Source organism: Lontra canadensis, unplaced genomic scaffold, assembly GCF_010015895.1.
Source record: "Lontra canadensis isolate GAN:19392208 unplaced genomic scaffold, GSC_riverotter_1.0 scaffold42, whole genome shotgun sequence".
Lineage (NCBI taxonomy): Eukaryota > Metazoa > Chordata > Mammalia > Carnivora > Mustelidae > Lontra > Lontra canadensis.
Window position 1 is genome coordinate 940,902 of NW_022631036.1, and position 19,279 is coordinate 960,180.

At 37.5% G+C, this 19,279-nt stretch overlaps 1 protein-coding gene across 2 annotated transcripts; it reads right to left on the reverse strand.

Annotated features, from left to right (window-relative positions):
* Positions 1–78: 78 nt before the first annotated feature.
* RTRAF (RNA transcription, translation and transport factor) lies at positions 79–15,712 on the reverse strand. 2 transcript variants are annotated; one of them, XM_032871111.1, is made up of 8 exons: positions 15,542–15,712; positions 13,891–14,015; positions 11,438–11,537; positions 6,247–6,372; positions 5,268–5,356; positions 2,817–2,885; positions 522–570; positions 79–406 (listed from the first exon to the last, which is right to left on the reverse strand). In XM_032871111.1, exons 1-8 carry the CDS (start codon positions 15,600–15,602, stop codon positions 252–254), a joined length of 774 nt encoding a protein of 257 aa, XP_032727002.1. In that variant the 5' UTR covers positions 15,603–15,712; the 3' UTR covers positions 79–251. The 2 variants fall into 2 exon arrangements, with proteins under 2 accessions (XP_032727002.1, XP_032727003.1); XM_032871112.1 differs by having other exon boundaries at positions 6,247–6,333; positions 15,542–15,711.
* Between the last annotated feature and the right edge of the window lie 3,567 nt (positions 15,713–19,279).

Here is a 19,279-nt window from a genome sequence, read left to right on the forward strand (position 1 = left end):
TGGGGGTTGGCATGTACCTCAACCACAAAAGAGGATGATTAATTATATAGACACAGAAACATAACAGTCAAAAAAAAATCCACTTTCCTGAACTTTATTAAAGAAAAAGCAATGATGGTAAATCTCGAGAACATAGTCAAATTTCTAGGATTCTTCCCTTGAAAATGTGACATTTGATTTCCAAACACATGCCAGAGCATACATGGTTCCCAATTGTACTAAGTAGGTGAGAAGCTGAAATCCTAAAACGTTCATCTTCCAACTTTCCCCAGTCTGTGGTCTGTCTTTGGATCAGCAATAATTGCCTGAACAGCTACTATGGCTTCATTAATTTTTGTCTGTAGCTCTCTGAGCTCTTCTATATGCAGCAATCGCAGAATTTGAGCAGCTTCATTAAGAACTGCATCTATTTTATAAGAAAACTGCATTAATCAGTATTCAAGACAATTTACTTGCCCATTTCTCCCCCAAATATTCAGCTAGTCTCTAAAAATAGTTTGAGTTCAAACAAAATCACTCACCTCCTGTGTCAAAACCAAGAATATGTTTGTCTAAAGCAACAGGCAAGCCCTTAAAAAAGAAAAGGACAAAATGAAACTTTATAGTTAAGAATCATGTTCTTTTCTCATCTGTAACTGAAAATCAGCTAGCTGTTCTGTTAACCCTTTTAGCTGCAGTGGCAAGTGAGGTGGAGAATGTTCTCTAAATTTGCCTTTTGAGGAGTGAAAGAATGGCCTCTGCGTGTAGTGGGAAGCTAGTTCCATCCCCCATTCCCTCCCGTAAGACTAGGCTATAAAGCAGTCGTTCCTTTCACAGCTACGCTCTGTCACTGCTGCTATGGAAGGGTAGATGAGCAGGGCTGCTGCTGTCCTGTTTTAGCTCCAGTAAACAGCAGAGTACAGGGCAAATGGGATAGAATTACTTTTAATATTTCTGAGCACATTAATTTGTCTTTATACAAAATCTAAAATATGTATTACTTTTCTTTCAGCTAGCATGATGATTACCAGCTTACCTAGAGTTCTTTGGAAATTACTCTGAAATCAAGGAAAATGAGCAGACTTTAAACCATTTAGTTAACCCATCAGTACCTCTACAGAGTTATGCCAAAGACGGCAAACATGATGCTGAACTCTATGGAGTTCACTTAACAAGAACAGGCAGTCTAAATTCTGCTGATCATACTATATAAAATCTATACTTTCAATGTTATAAAATGCTACGCTGTCACTACTCGATTCTTGCCTACTAATGCAAACCTACCTATGCTCCAACTACTTTAAAATAATACATTATATAAGTGAAGAAATAAACAGACATGTAAATTCAGCAAGCAAAACTAACAAGTAGAATTGCACTGAGTGGCTTTCTATGTCAGTCTTGTTTTCATTTTATTTGCGAAGAGACCAAGGAACAGCTGCCGCAAAGATCTTGACCAAATGCCCCAAGAGCTAGTTATGGTTATAAACAAGAACACTCACTGTAAGAACTTCTCCTCTATATTACTATTTTGCATGGTACCTTGAGGGGACACTAACTTAAGACCAGGAGCACTGAAAATTTTACTTTCCAAACAAAAGCAAAAAGATCTGGCTATGCCCTTATTTGCACTGCCCTCAAACCAAAGGCACAGTTTTGCTGCATCAATGAATGCACGAATGATTTTATTATGCCAGAACAATTTACTGTCTGTTCTACAGTGTGGGTGAAAGAAGCTGATCTTTAATCCAATTTCCAGTGGCCTAATCCATACATAATTAATAAGCAATAAAAGCCTTTAAAACAAACAGTGTTTTTTAGGGGGAACTACACTGCCCTGGCATTAAAAACCTTTTCACACTGCTGGGCCTTGATAAAAAGATGGGATCAGAGGACAAAAGACATTGAGGAATTAGGAGAGAAAAAAAAAGAACCAGAATCTAGAATGTCCCTTGTGCCCAAGATATTCATCACAGTATCTATGCACAGTAAGAAGCATTATCAGACAACTGCAGACACTGCTGCTAATCCCTGAGGACATTTCTCTACACAGTCCAGTCAGTGAGACTTCAGGGGGAATCTGAATTTCTAGTGCATTTCATCTAAAATATTGCAGAATTCAGGGAAAAATAGGGTGTATGGTTTCCTTAGCCTACAAAGTAGGACTGAAAAATGACAGGTGCAGTCACCTGTACCCAGGAACTTACACTCTAATATAGCCTCTATGTCCCAAACCCTTCACCTGGGCTGGTCAACTAGCTCATGTAGGCCTTCACACACAGATCTTTGTCCCTAACTACCATAAGAGCGCTGGCTCTTCAATCAGACTGCCTGAGCTCGACCACTTATCAACTAGGTGACCTTAGGTAAATTACTTTCTCATAAGTGATGCTAAGAAATGTGAATAAAATGAAAACAGATTTCTCTGAAGAAACAAAAGAGAAAGGACAGGATTTAGGTCAAAAGAAGGAAATTAATAAAGATAACATGTGTTCTATTTTCCAGCAACTAATCAAAATAACCCAGTAAATTTTGCAAGGTAAATACTCTTAAAATAAACAACTGGGCACATGCAATGGTTTGTGCTGGTAGACTGTGGGTATACTACCAATAACTGCTTTAAAGTATGAAATAAGTTTATTTTTCACTCAGTAATGGCTATAATTTGCTTAAGAACCAAATTCAATCCCACTGAAATAAGCTACCCTTTCTCCAAGCAGTTCTAACAAAGAATGGTTATCTTAAGCAGATACATACAAAATTTAAACTCATGACAATACCAGAAGAAACTTTCATTAATAGTTAATCTAAAATTTATTGGAAAAAATAACGCATACCTCCTTCGTTTGATTTGCTTTAGCAACTGCATCCTGTGTCAGGCGCTCCTGGACCAAAATGCGAATTGCCTAAGAAATGCAAAAGTAGTTTTTATTTTTTTATTGGCTGTTCACCTTCTCTGCTCTGAATCTAGAGAATAAGGATACCCAATTTGATGAAGTTAGAATTACCTAGTTCATTAACAAAATCAGCCAATAAAAACAAAACTGCTGACAGAATGAAAGTTTTCATTTTAATACTTTATAATGTGGAAAGATGCTCTCAACAATTAACAGCATTTTTTGGAATAGGTAATTTATATGCATGAAAAATTGTAACAAAGGATACGTGGTTTAAACAAAAAGGGGGGGTCTCCTTCTTACCCAAGACTCAACCATCCCTCTAGACAATCACTGGAACCAGATTACTGTGTACCCTTACAAGGATTCGATTGTATTACAAGTATGCTCAAGCATAAATGCGCACATACACGCAAACTCCTGACACAAAGGGTAGCCTATCGTATACACTGTCCTTGACTTTTGTTCACTTAATTATAGTAAAATGTTTTCACTTCCCTCATATAACACTTTTTTCTTCATCACCAAGGTGTTTTATTATGGCAGACACAAGTGCATTCATGTACATACACACACTCAAAAACTAAGGTTTTTTAAAATGGAATTTTAATTAGTGGATAACAATTGTAACGAAAGGGTAGAAACTTGAAAACTTACTAATATAACAAGCCAAATGCTACATTTAAAAGCCATTATACCAGTCTTTAATAGGAGTCACAAATTTATTAATCAGTCTAGTTGCAGAATAGTCAATGATGTGGCAAACCTATCAAGAGGTTTTCCATCTTGTCATGGATTGTTTGAATGCTCCATGCAGCTTACAATTTTATAAAGCTTTTGATTATTGATTTATACCTTTCCCCTTTGGGTTTTTAAAGTCTAACAAAAGCACCCCAGGTATGCTAGTCTCTTTGTCTTCTCACTCAGTTTATGATTAAAGGTGACATGACCACTGCACAACTGTTCCAAAGCAATTTACTTAATTCCTGAGTAAAGAACGAAACCTTGAAAGAGCTAAATTTCAATAAAAAACAATTTATCTCATTTTTTGAAGTTTTAATTTATTTATTCATTTAAGTAATCTCTACACCCAAGTGGGGCTCAAACGCATGACCCTGAGATCAAGAGTCACATGCTCTACTCACTAAGCCAGCCAGGCAACCCAACTTTTTGTCTCTTCGCATCCAATACGAGTTGAGAAAATCTGAGTTAACATGCAAATTCAGTATAGAGAATTATAATAATCTAGAAATAGTTTTTCTCTTGTTACAACTATCACTTAGTACATACAATTCTAAAAAGTAGAATAAGTTACGGCTAATCTCTTGTGGGTAAAATGGAATTTATAAAATTTACTGCAAAGTAGATTAAGGTAACTTAATCTAAGGTATAGTCAAATGCTTGTCAATTTCTCATAAAATCAGTAACAATTTCTATAATAATTTCCAAGTCTGGAATCTTAAGTATCTTAAATATTACTCCTGTCCCTCCATACCATCCCATACTGTCAAAGTTATGTGACATAATCTTCTGAAGTAGGAGTATATTCTTCACTTAGAAATAAGAGACCTCTTTCAGATCACTGAGTTCCCTGAAGTACAGATATGAACTTAGTGGCCTATATAGGATGGGGCACTAGGAAAACAAAAACATTCAATCCTCAAAGAGATTCTGGGGTATTTTTCTTTCTTTAAAGATTTTATTTATTTGAGAGAGAGAGAGCGAGCGAGCATGAGAGGGGAGAAGGTCAGAGGGAGAAGCAGACTCCCCATGGAGCTGGGAAGCCCGATGTGGGACTTGACCCCGAGACTCCAAGATCATGACTTGAGCTGAAGGCAGTTGCCCAACGAACTGAGCCACCTAGGCACCCTGGGGTATGTATTTTTGACCAAATCTACCACGACTCATTTGGCATTTTCTATTATCTTAGTTAATACAGATCACAAATCTTTGAAAGGACTAAATAAAGGTAGAAACATACAGGAAAAAGAAGAGACCACATGGTCAGAGTGCCTAGATTAAAATTCTGGCTCTCTCATTTTCTGTGTCATCTTGGACATTATCTATCCTCTTTAGGTCTCAATTTCTTCGTATTAAAATGAAAGGATACCAGCATCTACCTCCACTACCTCCGGGATCGTTGGGAATGAAATCCTCTTTGCCAGGACTGAGCACAGTAGCAGGCACAAAGTGAACACACTTTGGTATTAGTTGTTATTAGATAATCTAAATAGACGAAATATGAAATGAAATCTGCTTTAAGTACCACATTCCTCCACATTCTGGCCATTTAGTCATATATCAGTATGTCAAACATAGGTAATTTTTAGAAAATGAGGTTTTTCTTCTCCATACAGAGTTTCTGTCAAGAATCAAGAATATGAAACCAACCTTAAGCATTACCAGGTAATCATCATGACGCTGAATCTGAAGAAGGTTAGCCAAAGCCATTACACCAGCCTTAAAATCAGGATTATTTACTATAAAAGATTAAAAATGGAAACTTACAGCTCTGCAAGCATGTAATTATAAACATATATATAAGCATATAAACTTACAAAAAACATTTTTAATTTTCCAATAACAAGAAAAAAAACCCCTTCGTTTTTAAAACTGCTGCTGCTTAGAGCAGTGTAGGGGCATAGACCATTAGGTAAACTGATGAGGTCAATGGGTTCCCTATTGATTAGCCACATTGACCAAACCATAAATTACCAAGTTAACTCACGTTAGGATTGTGCTGTAACTTTTTCTGCAAGGCACATTTACATGGGACTTTTAAGTTGTATTTCTTCCCAAAGCTATTAATTTTAAACTAGATCCCTTCAGTGGACAATTTTCCCAAAACCTTTTCTCTAAGCAGCTGTAGTCTGTCTAAGCAGCATACTAATTCATAAGGTTAAGGAGCTTATTAATCCATGAGAGTAACTTGTAAATTTTAAGTCACAATGAATCTATCATGAAAGAATACTTAAATTATTATAATACAATCTTTATACTTTTAAAAAGAGAATACTTAAAGGTATCTGGAAACAAAGATGACAAATTTTACCACTTGTCTCGTGTCATTAGATTAGAAAAAATATTTTACGCATCCAGGAAGGCAAATAATCACCACCATGATTAAATACAAATCAGACCCCCAAATCAGTATGAAGAAATCAAAGAACAGCATTCTACATTCAGATATTCAGCTATATGAGGAGGGAGAAAACATACTGTAAATGCTAATAAAAACAACATAAAATAAAACATCAACATAAAGCATTCCTAATTTACTAAAACCAAGTCAACCCAGGGTTCCTCAATCTAGGAAATAAAAAACATGTAAGGGACCAAAAATGTTGATGATATGCACTTACATACTTACCATCCAAATTGATCAATGGCTCTGCATTTTTAGCTGCGTTGTCAGCATTTTTTGTGTTATCAGGTACCAAGTCCTTGTATTTTTCAGCTGTAAACACAGGCAAAAATACAGTTTGTAGAACTGTACCTTAAGGTAAAATAAACATTGCTTATTTACGGAATTTAACTGAGCCAAACTGATTATAAGCATAAGATAACTCACCCAAAGTTATTTTTATGCTATAAAAAAATCCATTAGAAGGCAATGTGATTGTAGCTTTCTGATTAAGCTAAAATGTTTACTGAAATATCTATACAAATATCTCCTCATTAACATTTCTAAAAGTTAAGACATTTCAAACACCATCTACATTTGAGAAGAGAGGGTGTGCATTTACAGTTTGCTCAGAAACTTGGCAGGGGTAGAACAACGAAGGAAAGTAGGTAGAGGTTACATGAGATTAAATACAGACTTACTAAAAAGTTTTTTTCCAAATTTTTTGAATGCCATATATGGAATCCAAAAACCTTGTCTTCTAAAAAAAAAAAATCAGCACTTCAAATACACCATCATCAAAAATAAACCTAAATTAATCACATGGAGACCTGAAACTCAGAATTCCAAAGGCAGCTTTTATTACCTTCACTTGAGAAATACCTAACAAAACTTAAAAAGACTTTACAAATATACGTATTTAATAATAATTCACTAAACTTAATACCCAAGATGCCATCTTTGGTTACAGTGCTTCTGTGATCTCTGAGTGAAACAAGAGGGAAAATAAAAGCATCAAACTTTAAGTCAGACAGGGGTTAGTGTAAAGGAGTTTCCACTGGCCAAAACTGGAACAGCATGAACATCAAAACAACAAAAAAACATTGTGCCCACTGAGTAAAAGAAGAATCCATATATCTACACTAATTTAAATAAAAATAAATTGGAGAGACAGTGGAGAGAAGAGAAAGTGCCTCTTCACAGCAAAAAAGCCAACAAATAAATGTATCACAAATGATGAAATTAGAAAAACACCTCTAGCAATCATCAACATAGTAAGTGACTCAGGCAAGAAAAATCAAATGGAAGCTAAAGGTAAAGTCTGGGCTCAAGTTTGAAGAGCAAAAGCATACTAACATCATCTCAAAGTATCTCCCCACAAGATACATATTTATTACAGAGGGGAAAATATTAACTTTACAGTGGAAAAAACCTTATCGAAGTGATGAGAACAATATGACCAGTAACAGGGCATATCACTAAATTAAACGAACACATTAGTTCTGTGTTATTCTTAACAAAAGTACAAACCTTGAACCTACTTATGAAGAAACCTCAAACAAACCCAAACTGGGAGACATTCTACAAAATGAATGTCAGCATCACAAAGCACAAATAATGACTGAGTAAATGTTCCAGATGATAGCAGGCTAAAGAGATATAATAACTGAATGAAAAACATGGTCCAGGACTGCTTTTGTTTTTTGCTTTTATAGAGAACATTGTTGAGACAACTGGTGAAATGTGAGTTGTAACTATATATAACAGTACTGAATCAGTACTGTAATTATGTAAGATGGTGTCTTATTTATTTTCTGTATATGTGCATTTAAGCATGTAATGAGGAAAGAACGTTTTTAAGTTATCAAATGATTGAGAAAAAATTACATATGTGCATATGTGTACACAGACAATAAGGCAAATGAAGTAAAATGTTAACATTTGCAACATATGGAAATGTGAAAATTCTTTGTACTATTTTGCAACTTCTGTAAGTCTGAAATTATGTCAAAGTTAAAAGAAAAACATTTTAAGTCAGATTTTAATCACCTTAATTGACAAGCTAATGAAAGGATTTAAAAAATGTTAAGGCACAGACAATAAAAATCCACAATGGTTTCATCAAATAATAAAAAATTTAAATACCTTAAACATCAGAAGAAAGCAACATATTAATGTAAAACAAAACAATAGCACCTCCTGTTGATAAGGGATAGTATTACTACTTTAAACCCTTTTCCAAAAAATTACAAACTTGTTTTCTAATTTAAACTTTAAATATGCTTTTGATACTACTTAGTTTTCAACTATAATTCAACTAAAGTTTCAAATAAAATTCAACTACAATTTTTCCATATCAAACATTTGCCATAATTCAGATGCAAACTCAGTTTTGTTTCGCCCCCCCCCCCTAAAAAAGACCATGCTATTATGTACTTAAATGTACTTAAGAGCAACTGTCAACTGCAAGGACACACAATCATATGGCATCTACTGTTCTTGGTAACTATGTAACCTAAACTGCACTATTATAAAAACGGGACACGTGAAATAAAAGGGTAAAACAAAAATAAACTGAGATGTGAAGATAATTTTGGGGGGAAAAGCTGAAAAACACTTTGGAAAAGCTGGAGAAAATTTTGTTGCAAATTAACTAACAGAGTTTCTACCAACTCAGACCACAACAGATTTTGCTGAAGACCCTAAAAGTCAACTAATGCTACCAAGGCTTATGATTACATTTATTTATAAAGAAAGAGAATCACAAGTGTTTTCTTTCTAAACTAAAACTGAAAGTACAGAAAGAGCTTAAAACTTTCCTGAAGATTTCTGCCATAAGGCTTCTGAAATTTAAGTCTGAGGAACCAGCAAAAAAACAGCTGGCTGATGCTCCGTATCAATATACACAAGCATTCATACACTGTATTCATCAAACATTTATTAAAGTTGATAAACACATCTATCGTATCTGAGAAACTATGTCTGATACTGTGGCAGTAAAATCATGACTAGTCCCCTGCCTCCCCACCCCTCAGCCCCAAGATGTCCATTATCCCAATTTCTGGAACCTATGATTATGTTATGTTACATGGCAAAAGGGACTCTGCAGATGTGATTAAATTAAGGACCTTGAAATGGGGGATTATACTGGATTATCCAGGTGGGCGCAATATAATCACAGCATCCTTATAAGGGGGGCAAGAAGATCAGAGTCAGAGAAGATGTGACAAGGCAAGCAGAGTCACAAGAGAGATTTGAAGCTGCTACGCTGTAACTCTTAAGATAACCCGGCCAGAGTCAAGGAATGCAGGCAGCCTTAAGAATGCGAAAAAGACAAAGAAATGGATCTCCTATAAAGCTTCTAAAACGAACCAGCCCTGCAGACAAACTGACTTTAGCCAAGTCGGACAGATGCTGGACTTCTGACCTCCAAAGCAGAACTGTAAGATAATGAATTGCCTATGTCACTGAATTTGTGGTAATTTGTTACAGCATCAGTAAGAAACTGGTAGTAGTACTACATAGGGAAAAAAGGCTGAGTATCAGCTTTTTTAATTTAATGAGGCAAATAAGACATATAAACAAAATGGCAAGTGACGAATGACCAAAAATATACAAGGCAAAGAGCTATGAAAGTTGAGAAAAAATATTACTGTTGCTAGGTGCCATTTAAGCTGGATCTTACAAGCATGAATAGCATTTAGATGTGTATAGATAGACTGACATGGCATAATGGCCAAGGAAAAGTGTAAGCGAAGACATCTAGGGGAGATAAAAAGATTTAAACAGGAAACAGCACTCTTATAGTCTGGCTGGGATGTCAAGTATGTGAATACTGGTTAGATGCCAGTTATCAAAGGCCCTGAATACCAGGCCAAAGGATCTGGAGCTCTTTTCATAGAAAAAGGGAAAGCAATGTTGTTTCTGAATATATAATATGAGGTTCTTTGAAAGCAAAGTGTGGCATTCTAAAACATTTATGTTTCAAAAAATAAGCCTGGTAGGCCATGAGGATGAAAACAAAGGATGACACTAATGGGAGATGAGTCTGAAAGATACTACAATAATCTCAGCAGAAAATGTAAGAGCCTAAACCAGGGTGGTAGCAGTGGGAATGAAGAAAAGGTACAATGGACATCAGAAAAGATGGATGGTGACAGAATGGGAGGAAAAAGAGGACAATGATCAAAAAGGCTTCAAAAAGGGCACTTGGGTGGTTCAGTTGGTTATGCATCGGACTCTTGGGTTTCAGCTCAAGTCATGATCTCATGGATCCTGAGGCAGAACCTCGCCTCGGGCTCCATACTCAGCAGAGAGTCTGCCTAATGTTCTTTCCCTCTGTTCCCCCACCACCACCCCTGACTCTGTGTGCACACATGCATGCTTTCTAAAATAAACAAATCTTAAAAAAAAAAAAAAAAGTCTTCAAAAGCAGAAGATGAAAAGGACTGGGAAGTGACAGCCAGATAAAAGAGAACAACATAAAACTCAGAAGATGCAGGTAAGATAATTGGATCTTGCATTTAGACACTGGCAGGCCTTTCAAAATGAAATAGTCTAATGAGAGGAAACACAAGTTTACTGGAAATTTTTTTAACTACAGGTACTAATATTAAAAAGTTTCCAATATTATTTTTTTAAAATATTTTATTTATTTATTTGAAAGACAGAGATCACAAGTAGGCAGAGAGGTAGGCAGAGAGAGAGGGGGAAGCAGGCTCCCCACCAAGCAGAGAAGAGCCCGATGCACGGCTTGATCCCAGGACTCCGAGATCACCAGCTGAGCCGAAAGCAGAGGCTTTACCCCACTAAGCCACCCAGGTCCCTGTAAAGTTTCTAGTATTATAAGTGTCTATAATAAAATAACATGAAACATATATAATAAACATATTTTGGCCTATAGTACCTATTGGCATTAGATCTGTTTCAGTCTCTTGTGAAACTACTTGCTGCAAACAATACTCTGAAATCCTATCAATTCTAGGACTCTAACAATTTAATCCAGAAGGCTAAGGTGCAGACTGTAAAAGACAGCAAATTTACCAATTTAATGTTACTTTGTGAGAAGACAAATACCAGGAAACACCATTCCCAAATTCTAAGAGAAAAATCTAAATACCAATGAAAGATAGTTGCTTTTAATGTCTTATAAAAAAACAAAAACAAAAACAAAAAAACAACCTTTTTGAAGAAAAGTCTTTCCTAGACAATTTAGGAGTTATAGGGGATGAGAAATGAACACAGAAGGATGGTTATGAAAGTAAACTTTTCACCAGATGCTAAAAAGGAAAATGAGGATATATAAAACTTATAATGAACCAGAGGTGAAACAATGTAAGACAGAGAAACTCAAACTGTTAAGTCCCTACTTTGAAACACTCCTTTTGTTCCCTTTCCTCTTCCTTTCTTTAAAACACACATTCCCCACAAAACATACCATTATCTCCATACTCCAGTCTAACAGCTAAACCAAGAAGCCAGTCAATTGCTTCTTGTCGATCTTGAATCTTGAAAGGACAGTTAACATCTTTGAGATACTGTGAAGAAAAAAAATATCTAGTTCCATTATTACTATAATGTCACAGAATGAAAAAAATGGTAGAGCTGAAAGAGATCTTAGTTTGTATCTCTAAGAATATAAACAACATTTCCATTACTAAATTGTTGATGTAATTATATAATCCAAAGGAAGGAAACATTTAAGTGTACCACTTAAGGAAAAAAAGTACTTGCATCATGCTTTTTGAAATTTTTACTTTTGGAGATTCCAGGTAGGGCGCCACTGGTCTAATCTAAAACAACTTCCTTATTTTACAATGAGGAAAAAAGGCCTAGATATTAACACTTGCCAACAGTTACACAACTTGATTGAGAACTTGAACATAAACTTTCCTATTCCAGGTCTGAAAACACATAGAATGATTTAAAAACAAAAAGCTTTCAAAAGAAGAATATACGAGTAAACCAATTATTATCTAAACCAAGCTTTCATATTATGGAAACGCCACTGAATACAGTAAGCGAAGTGAAACGTGTAGAATGTAACCAAGCATTTTAGATGATTGCCAGAAGCCGTATAGCCAAGAGACCACTGTCCTTCAAATGGGTCTCTTCGGAGCTAAAAATCTCGTTTCAGGAACAACGCTATTAGTCAAAACTTCTACAACTCCTCTCGGATATCGTTTTGGGCCTAATTAATAAATCAGTACTTTTTAGCTGTAACTCATTTTCTAACCAAAAATTTCATACCCCTGCTATAAAGAAAACACCTCATTCACAAGATATGGTCATGATGCAGAACACAAATCTACCTTCAAGGTATAAAAAATTACCAATATTAAAGATATCCAAAATGTCTCATGATCTGAAAGTAATTCAAAAGTTATGAATGTGCTTTAAACAACTGACATCATTCCAGAGACCAACTTGAAAGACAGTATCTGTTTGGATTGTAAGTTCCAATATATTTAAGTTATCCTACTTCACTATCATTTCTAGGTGTTTTTCATTAGAAAAATTTTTATTCTTCAAATACCCTTCTGTGAAACTATGTGTTGTCTCGCACATATGAATGGATCATGAAATGTGATATAAACAAATATAAAATCCTAACAACGTATTTTCAGGTCTTAAAAATACCAAAATTTCAAAACAAAACAAAACACCTTTTTAAGAGCAAAAGAAAATAATCCAGTAGTAGTGATAATGGTAGTAGAGGCAGGGGAAATAATAAAGCATATAGCACTTGCTATGGGCTGAGCATAGCTATATATCACCCATTAACAATACACACCACTGCTGTGACATAGGAACCACTGTTATCCCGTTTATTGACAACACTGAGACACAGAAAGCTTAACGAAACTTGCCTATGGTCATAGAACTAGTGTGTAACTTACACAATTCCCTAATTCATAAACTCTTGATTCTAAAGAGAAAGTATAAAAAATTACCAATATTAAAGATATCCAAAATGTCTCATGATCTGAAAGTAATTCCAAAAGTTACGAATCCCTTTGCTGTGGCAAATAAAAATTTAGTCAATTTTCATATTTTTAAGGGAAAATACCTTACTCTCCAAAGTAACATAGCTGATTAAAATGCTTAATATAATGATACTAGAAAATGTGATTTTTATTCTAATTTGAAAACAATTCCCCTTTCTGCAAAAATGTTACTACAATTAAACTAAGTCAATGGGAAAATTATTCTAGCCACAAAAATAAGCTATTATCCACAGACCTTTTCAGGATTATTTATAATTTTTTTTTAAGATTTTATTTATTTATTTGACAGATCACAAGTAGGCAAAGAGGCAGGCAGAGAGAGGAGGAAGCAGGCTCCCTACTGAGCAGACAGCCTGAAGCGGGGCTCGATCCCAGGACCCTGGGATCATGACCTGAGCCGAAGGCAGAGGCTTTAACCCACTGAGCCACCCAGGCGCCCCTTCAGGATTATTTATATTGTACACAACAATGGACATCTTTGTATGTTAAACAGAACCACAAACAAGAAATAATCTTAGTTTTCAAGCACGTTTAAGTGTCTTACTTTAATAAAAGAAGTGTGTTATCGTTCTCTTTTGGTCTAGGAAAAAATCTGATTTTGGTCACCTTTACCATTTATGGAATACATGTGACCATTTATTTAAGAAACCTCATAGTGTTTCCAGACAAAATTTTCTAACACTGAAAACTTGCAAAAGGTAATATGATTTGTTTTAAAGACAAACATAATAAAGTTAAATCCCTGAAATCCAGCTTTTCTAACCCTGATCATTTTTATTTTTACTTATTTTAAAAGAACAAAGTAATTTTAAGCTTAACTGTCTTCATATAATTTTTAGAAAAGCTCTCTGTACTACTTTTGTTTAACTTTCTAATTCATTACCTTTTCAAAGAACTTGGGCCAGTCACTGCTGTGGATGTTTCTTAAATTACCTCTGTCTTCAATCTTGTAGTGTCTGATTTTCTGGTCTTCAAGCCAAACAATAAAGTTTCTAAATTCTGTTTCATCTGCAACAAAAACATTTCATAAATCACTAGAAACACTAGATAAGAACACTTTCTTCTAACAAATAAGTGGTCTCATGGATTTTTTTTTAAAACTCAAAGAGTAATTATCTGAGCTGCCTTGAAGTAGGAGTAGAAAGTGCAGGTTTTGGATGAACGGAATAACAAATATTCTGTTCAAATTCTGGCCTGCATTCATATTCCAGCTACAAACGCTCAGTGGTTGTGTGAACTTGGGCTAATCACCTTAAATTATTGTGCCTCAGTTTGAGTTACAAAATGAGCATAACAGGACTTTCCTCTTGGGGTTGTTATGAAGATAAAATAAAGATAATAGCAGCATCTGGCACATAGTTTTGCTATTTAAGTGTTGGTTATTATTCCAGTTCTTTTGAGAGGGGAAAATGAGGGAGGACTGGGCAAAGTTAAATTTATAGCAAAAGAACAGTAAAATACAAGAAACCAAATGACAACACAGAAGAACAGAAAATACCATTGTCATTTACTCTCGTAAGTGCAAACGTGAGAAAAGTTCATTCATTTAATTCTCCCACACCTTTCTGAGGAAGGTAATATCCCCAATTTACATATGAGAAGACTGAAGTCCAAAGATTCAAACCTAGATCAAAGCTCTACTGCTACTGACCCTTTTTTATTAAATAAAGTAGAAAAACAAGGTTCTATACATTGATATGCTTCTACAGGAGATCAACAAAACACCCTTATACTGCTCAGAAACCATTTTCAACTTCAAATTCAAGCTTCCATTAGAAAGTCTTGAGAATGATACAATGGTCTTAGTACCCTAGGTTGTACGGAGTCACTTTAAAACTTATTAGTTTACCCAAGGCCAAAAACTCTGGAAGACATGAGAGTAGTGATTGAATAACATGGGTACAAGTGTTAATGCATTTTAAAAGTTTAACGCTGAGAAATCCCAAATACCTTTCCATTTACAATTCAACCGCCCCGATCATCTGCTATTAACTTTTCTGCACGACTCGACAAGCCTGTTACTGTGCGTGCTTATCCCACCACTGTCGGTCCTGGACTTAACTGTGCACTCTCTTGATCTCAAACTGCTGGGTGGGGTCCCACTAAATCCACCCCGCCATCATCCCCTAGTTCCTGGAGAGCAATGAACTAGTCTCTAAGTTACTCAGCACCTTCCCCAGATTTCAGCAATGTGCTGAAAGTATCGCCCAATTACCAGGGGAACCATGGAGCTGAAGGGCTAATTGAGAAAGCGAATACTCTCGTGTGCTAAGGGCGTGGGTGGGGGTTGCTGGTTGGAGTTTAGCAAGTGCACAAAGTGTTTGTGCCCAGGCAGGAGTGGGTGAGGGGGCTCCGAAGCCAAGGAGCGGCGGAAAACGGGTGCTTGGCAGCTGGGCCAGAGGAGCCCCCCCCGCGCCCGCCGGGGGGGAAACAAGGCCGCGGAGGGTCCAGGTGGAGAGCCCGGGTGCGGGCGCTGAAGGGGCGGCCGCCGGCGGGATCACAGACGCGCGGCCGGCCTGGGACCGCCCTCTCACCTTTGCAGTTGAAGCCAGCCGGGTTGTGGTAGTCAAGGGCCGTCAGCTTGCGTCGGAACATGGTCCCCGCGTCTCGCTCTGGTCTCCCGGGCTTCGGCCGGGAGAGGACAGGCGAGGAGGAGCGGGCGGCGCAGGCACCGGCGACGCGGCGAAAGGGCGGGTAGGCGCCTGGACGCTCCGAAAGGACGGCGGCCCTCGCCAATCAGTGCTTAGGAACGGCGGAGCCGGCGAATGCCCACCAATCGCGGCTCTGGCTGAGGAGGCGGGACCACGTCAGGGCACGTCGACGCTCAAATAAACTTTATTGTCAGCTTCCTGGTTGTACAATAGGCAGAAAGCGGCTGAGAAGCCAATTATCCCGTTTTCCGAGCCAGTTTCCTCTTGTTTTTGTCTTCCTGATAGAGCAGACAGAGAATAGTAAATATAGAATTTTTATTAGCAATTCCTCCCATTGGGCCATAGAAGTACTGTTTAATATTTTTAATGTGTTCATTCATTTATTATATGCCTCCTACATAATAGGTACTTTTTTTTTTTTAAGATTTTATTTGAGAGAGAGAGCGCTCGCTAGAGAGAGCAGGAGCGAGCGGCGGGGGGGGGGGGGGGGGGGGGGAGGGAGAAGCAGACTCCCCACTGAACAAGGAGTCCCACTCCAAACTGGAACCAAGGACCCTGGGATCATGACCTGAGCTCAAAGCAGACACTTAACAGAGTGAGCCATCCACGTGCCCAATAGGTGCTCTTCTTACACTGCTAATTCAAAGACTTTCAGCAAGATCCCTTTCAGACTAGTTGGGAGAGATCCACAAGTAAACGTACAACTGTAACACTGTGATGGTTCCAGACATCACCACCAGCTGCGGAATCTGACGCCAGAAACGGAGCCATCCTTTACTACCTCTCACCCCTAGTCATAGCATCTCATAGATCATCCATTCCTATTGTTCTCTCATGTCTCAGATCCCTCACCTCCTCACACCTCAAATCAGGCGTTTATCATTTTTGCAAACACCAGTGATCAGATTTCTTAGGGTCAGTCTTGCCTTCTCCAATCTATTCCCTCCGACCCCCTTCAGCAACCACAGTGTTTATAACAAAAACCTGTTTATAATTTTTTAACAGTATCATTGGGTGATTCCCTGTTGCCTTTCTCAAACAAAAACCTGTTTATAATTTTTTAACAGTATCATTGGGTGATTCCCTGTTGCCTTTTGGAAATAGTCAAAACTACTGTACTTAAGACTGATCAAGTCCCTATTTTCAGACATTGGTGAGAAAGCAGTGAGCAAGACAGACCAGGCCCCCACTTTCATATAGTTTAAAAGGCCACTGAGGGAAGACAAACGATAAAGATAAACAAGTATAAACTCTGGCTTGAAGATGGCAAGGAGTTCACCAGGCAGTCAAAGGGTAATGTGTTTCCAGGGAGGCAAACATACAAAGTCAAGGAATGAGCAGCAGCAGGATCCAGAGTCTGGAAGGCAGGAGAGAGTAACAGCTGATGTGACAGTGGACAGAGGTGGGGGCCTGATCAAGAAAGACTTTTCATGGGGCGCCTGGGTGGCTCAGTGGGTTAAGCCTCTGCCTTCTGCTCAGGTCATGATCTCAGGGTCCTGGGATTGAGCCCTGCATCAGGCTCTCTGCTCAGCAAGGAGCCTGCTTCCCCCCTCTCTCTCTCTGCCTGCCTCTCTGCCTACTTGTGATCTCTGTCTGTCAAATAAATAAGTAAAATCTTAAAAAAAAAAAAAAAAGAAAAGAAAAGAAAAGAAAGGCTTTTCATGCCATGCAAAGAGGAGCTACTGAAGTTCTTGGGGGTAAGCCAACTCCATATGTTTCATTTCATTTCAACAGATTATTATTTAACACTGTATTAGCATTTGTGGGGCATATAAATAAGGTATTTTCAGGAAGTTTAATAGCAAAGATAGATATGTAAATAAATACTTATAATCTAAAGTTAGAAAGTAATAATTCATGGGAAATACAAAGTGTGCTTTCAGATCAAAATACAGGTTTCCCCCACCATCTAAAAGTAGAGTGTTCCTCTGAAAACTTTCATAAGCTATAAATGGTGTAAGCAAAGAAGTATTTACCATTAATTTACATGGAAAAAAATTTTTAAGTGTTCCCAGACCTCAAAAATGACCTCTCTTAGGCTTTTCTGATACCTTAAAACACATCTCACTAATGAATGTACAAAATAAACTAAAATAAAGCACAGATGCTCACAGATAGTTCAAAGCGCTGAGGCTTGATGCAGAGTTGCTGACTGTAGTTCCTGGGGAAGGGGGCTTGGTGGTGCCACTGTTGCTGCTGCCTCTAGGATGGCTCACTGCAAAACAAATGCTGCAAACTATTTTTGCTTTTCGCCTTTTATTGTAAAAGCAAAAATCCCCTTTCTTTCAGTTAGCAAAAAAAGGGGCTGACAGAGGTTTTTTTGTAATGGTTGCTCAACTGCCTTCAGCTCAGGTCATGATCCTGGAGTCCCAGGATCAAGTTCCCCAGCCGGCTCCCTGTTCTGCAGGGGGTCTGCTTCTCCCTCAAACCTTCCCCCTCTCATGCTCATTCTCTCTCTCTCTCTCTCTCTCTCTCTCTCAAATAAATAAATAAATAAATAAATCTTTAAAAAAAATAGTGAAGCAGTGTAATGCAACCTTTTGAAAATCAGGGGATACCTGTACAGCTTTAATGAGGTACAGTGAGACAATCTGTGTTTTCCAACTAAGCTGCTCAAAGAGAGAATCAGGAAAACCAATTTCAAGACTGTCTTGCCTCAACTGAAATTTGATCAAAGCTGCAGCAATAGGCATATACTGTGGTACATGCTGGTTATATAATTAATGAAATACTAGTGGGGGAAAAAAAAAAGAAAAAAATGAACCAAAGAAGGGAAAATAATAAAGGAAAGTTTACATGCAGTTGCAAATAATGGATTTCTTGAACAAGTGGGGAAAAAACAGTTGTTAAGATGTTTCCTGGAATTGACCCTTTAATGCAAAACAACAATAGCAACAACAAAAAGTTAAGTTGTTTGTACCTGACTTTGTTTATTTCAGGGCCCTAAGTTTCCAGCCATTTGGAACTGTCTCTGGTCATCAGCCCCAACCACCCCCAACTATAGAGCAATTGGAAGAGGATTCAGACAGAGTGCTGAAGGGACCCACCAGACTTGAGTAGGGGATAAAGCTAATTTTGGAAAAGAAGTATAATGGGTTCTAAGTATTCAATCTCTTTTTTACAAAAAGTCTTTTGTCTTTTTTTCCTGCATTGGAAGGAGTCCTTTGGCCTATCTTGAATGAAATGTCCAACGGGAACTGAAGCATAGACAATTTCATTTCTGAAGACTAACCCCTCTATGCTTCAGGAAGGAGAAACCAACTTTTACCATCAACTAACCTGAACTTCAACCTAGCGGTTGATCTGGGGTTTGATGGGTCATGAATCTATCTGTTTAATTATTCAGCAAAACTGCTAAGTCTCATCTGTGTGCCAGACAGTCTTCCAGATACTTTGGATGCACCTGTGAACCTATACACGGAAACCCCTGCCCCCAGACAGCTTGCCATCTGGTAAGGGAAGACAATATTATTATAAATAAGTACATTATTTAGTATTTTAGAACGTGTAAGTCCTATGGGAAAATCATAATGAAGTAAGAGGGGTGTGGGGTAGAGGTCGGGACCATGGGGGGCAGTGGGAAATGATGCAGGTTGCAGTTTTAAACAGGATGGTCAGGTT

Excerpts from the sequence above, each read along its gene's own strand:
- RTRAF (XM_032871111.1), bottom strand. The coding sequence starts at position 15,602 with ATGTTCCGACGCAAGCTGACGGCCCTTGACTACCACAACCCGGCTGGC. Across the intron at positions 14,016-15,541 it reads GGCTGGCTTCAACTGCAAAG|ATGAAACAGAATTTAGAAAC; the intron begins GTGAGAGGGCGG and ends TTTTTGTTGCAG. Across the intron at positions 5,357-6,246 it reads GCCATTGATCAATTTGGATG|TAAATAATCCTGATTTTAAG; the intron begins GTAAGTATGTAA and ends AATCTTTTATAG.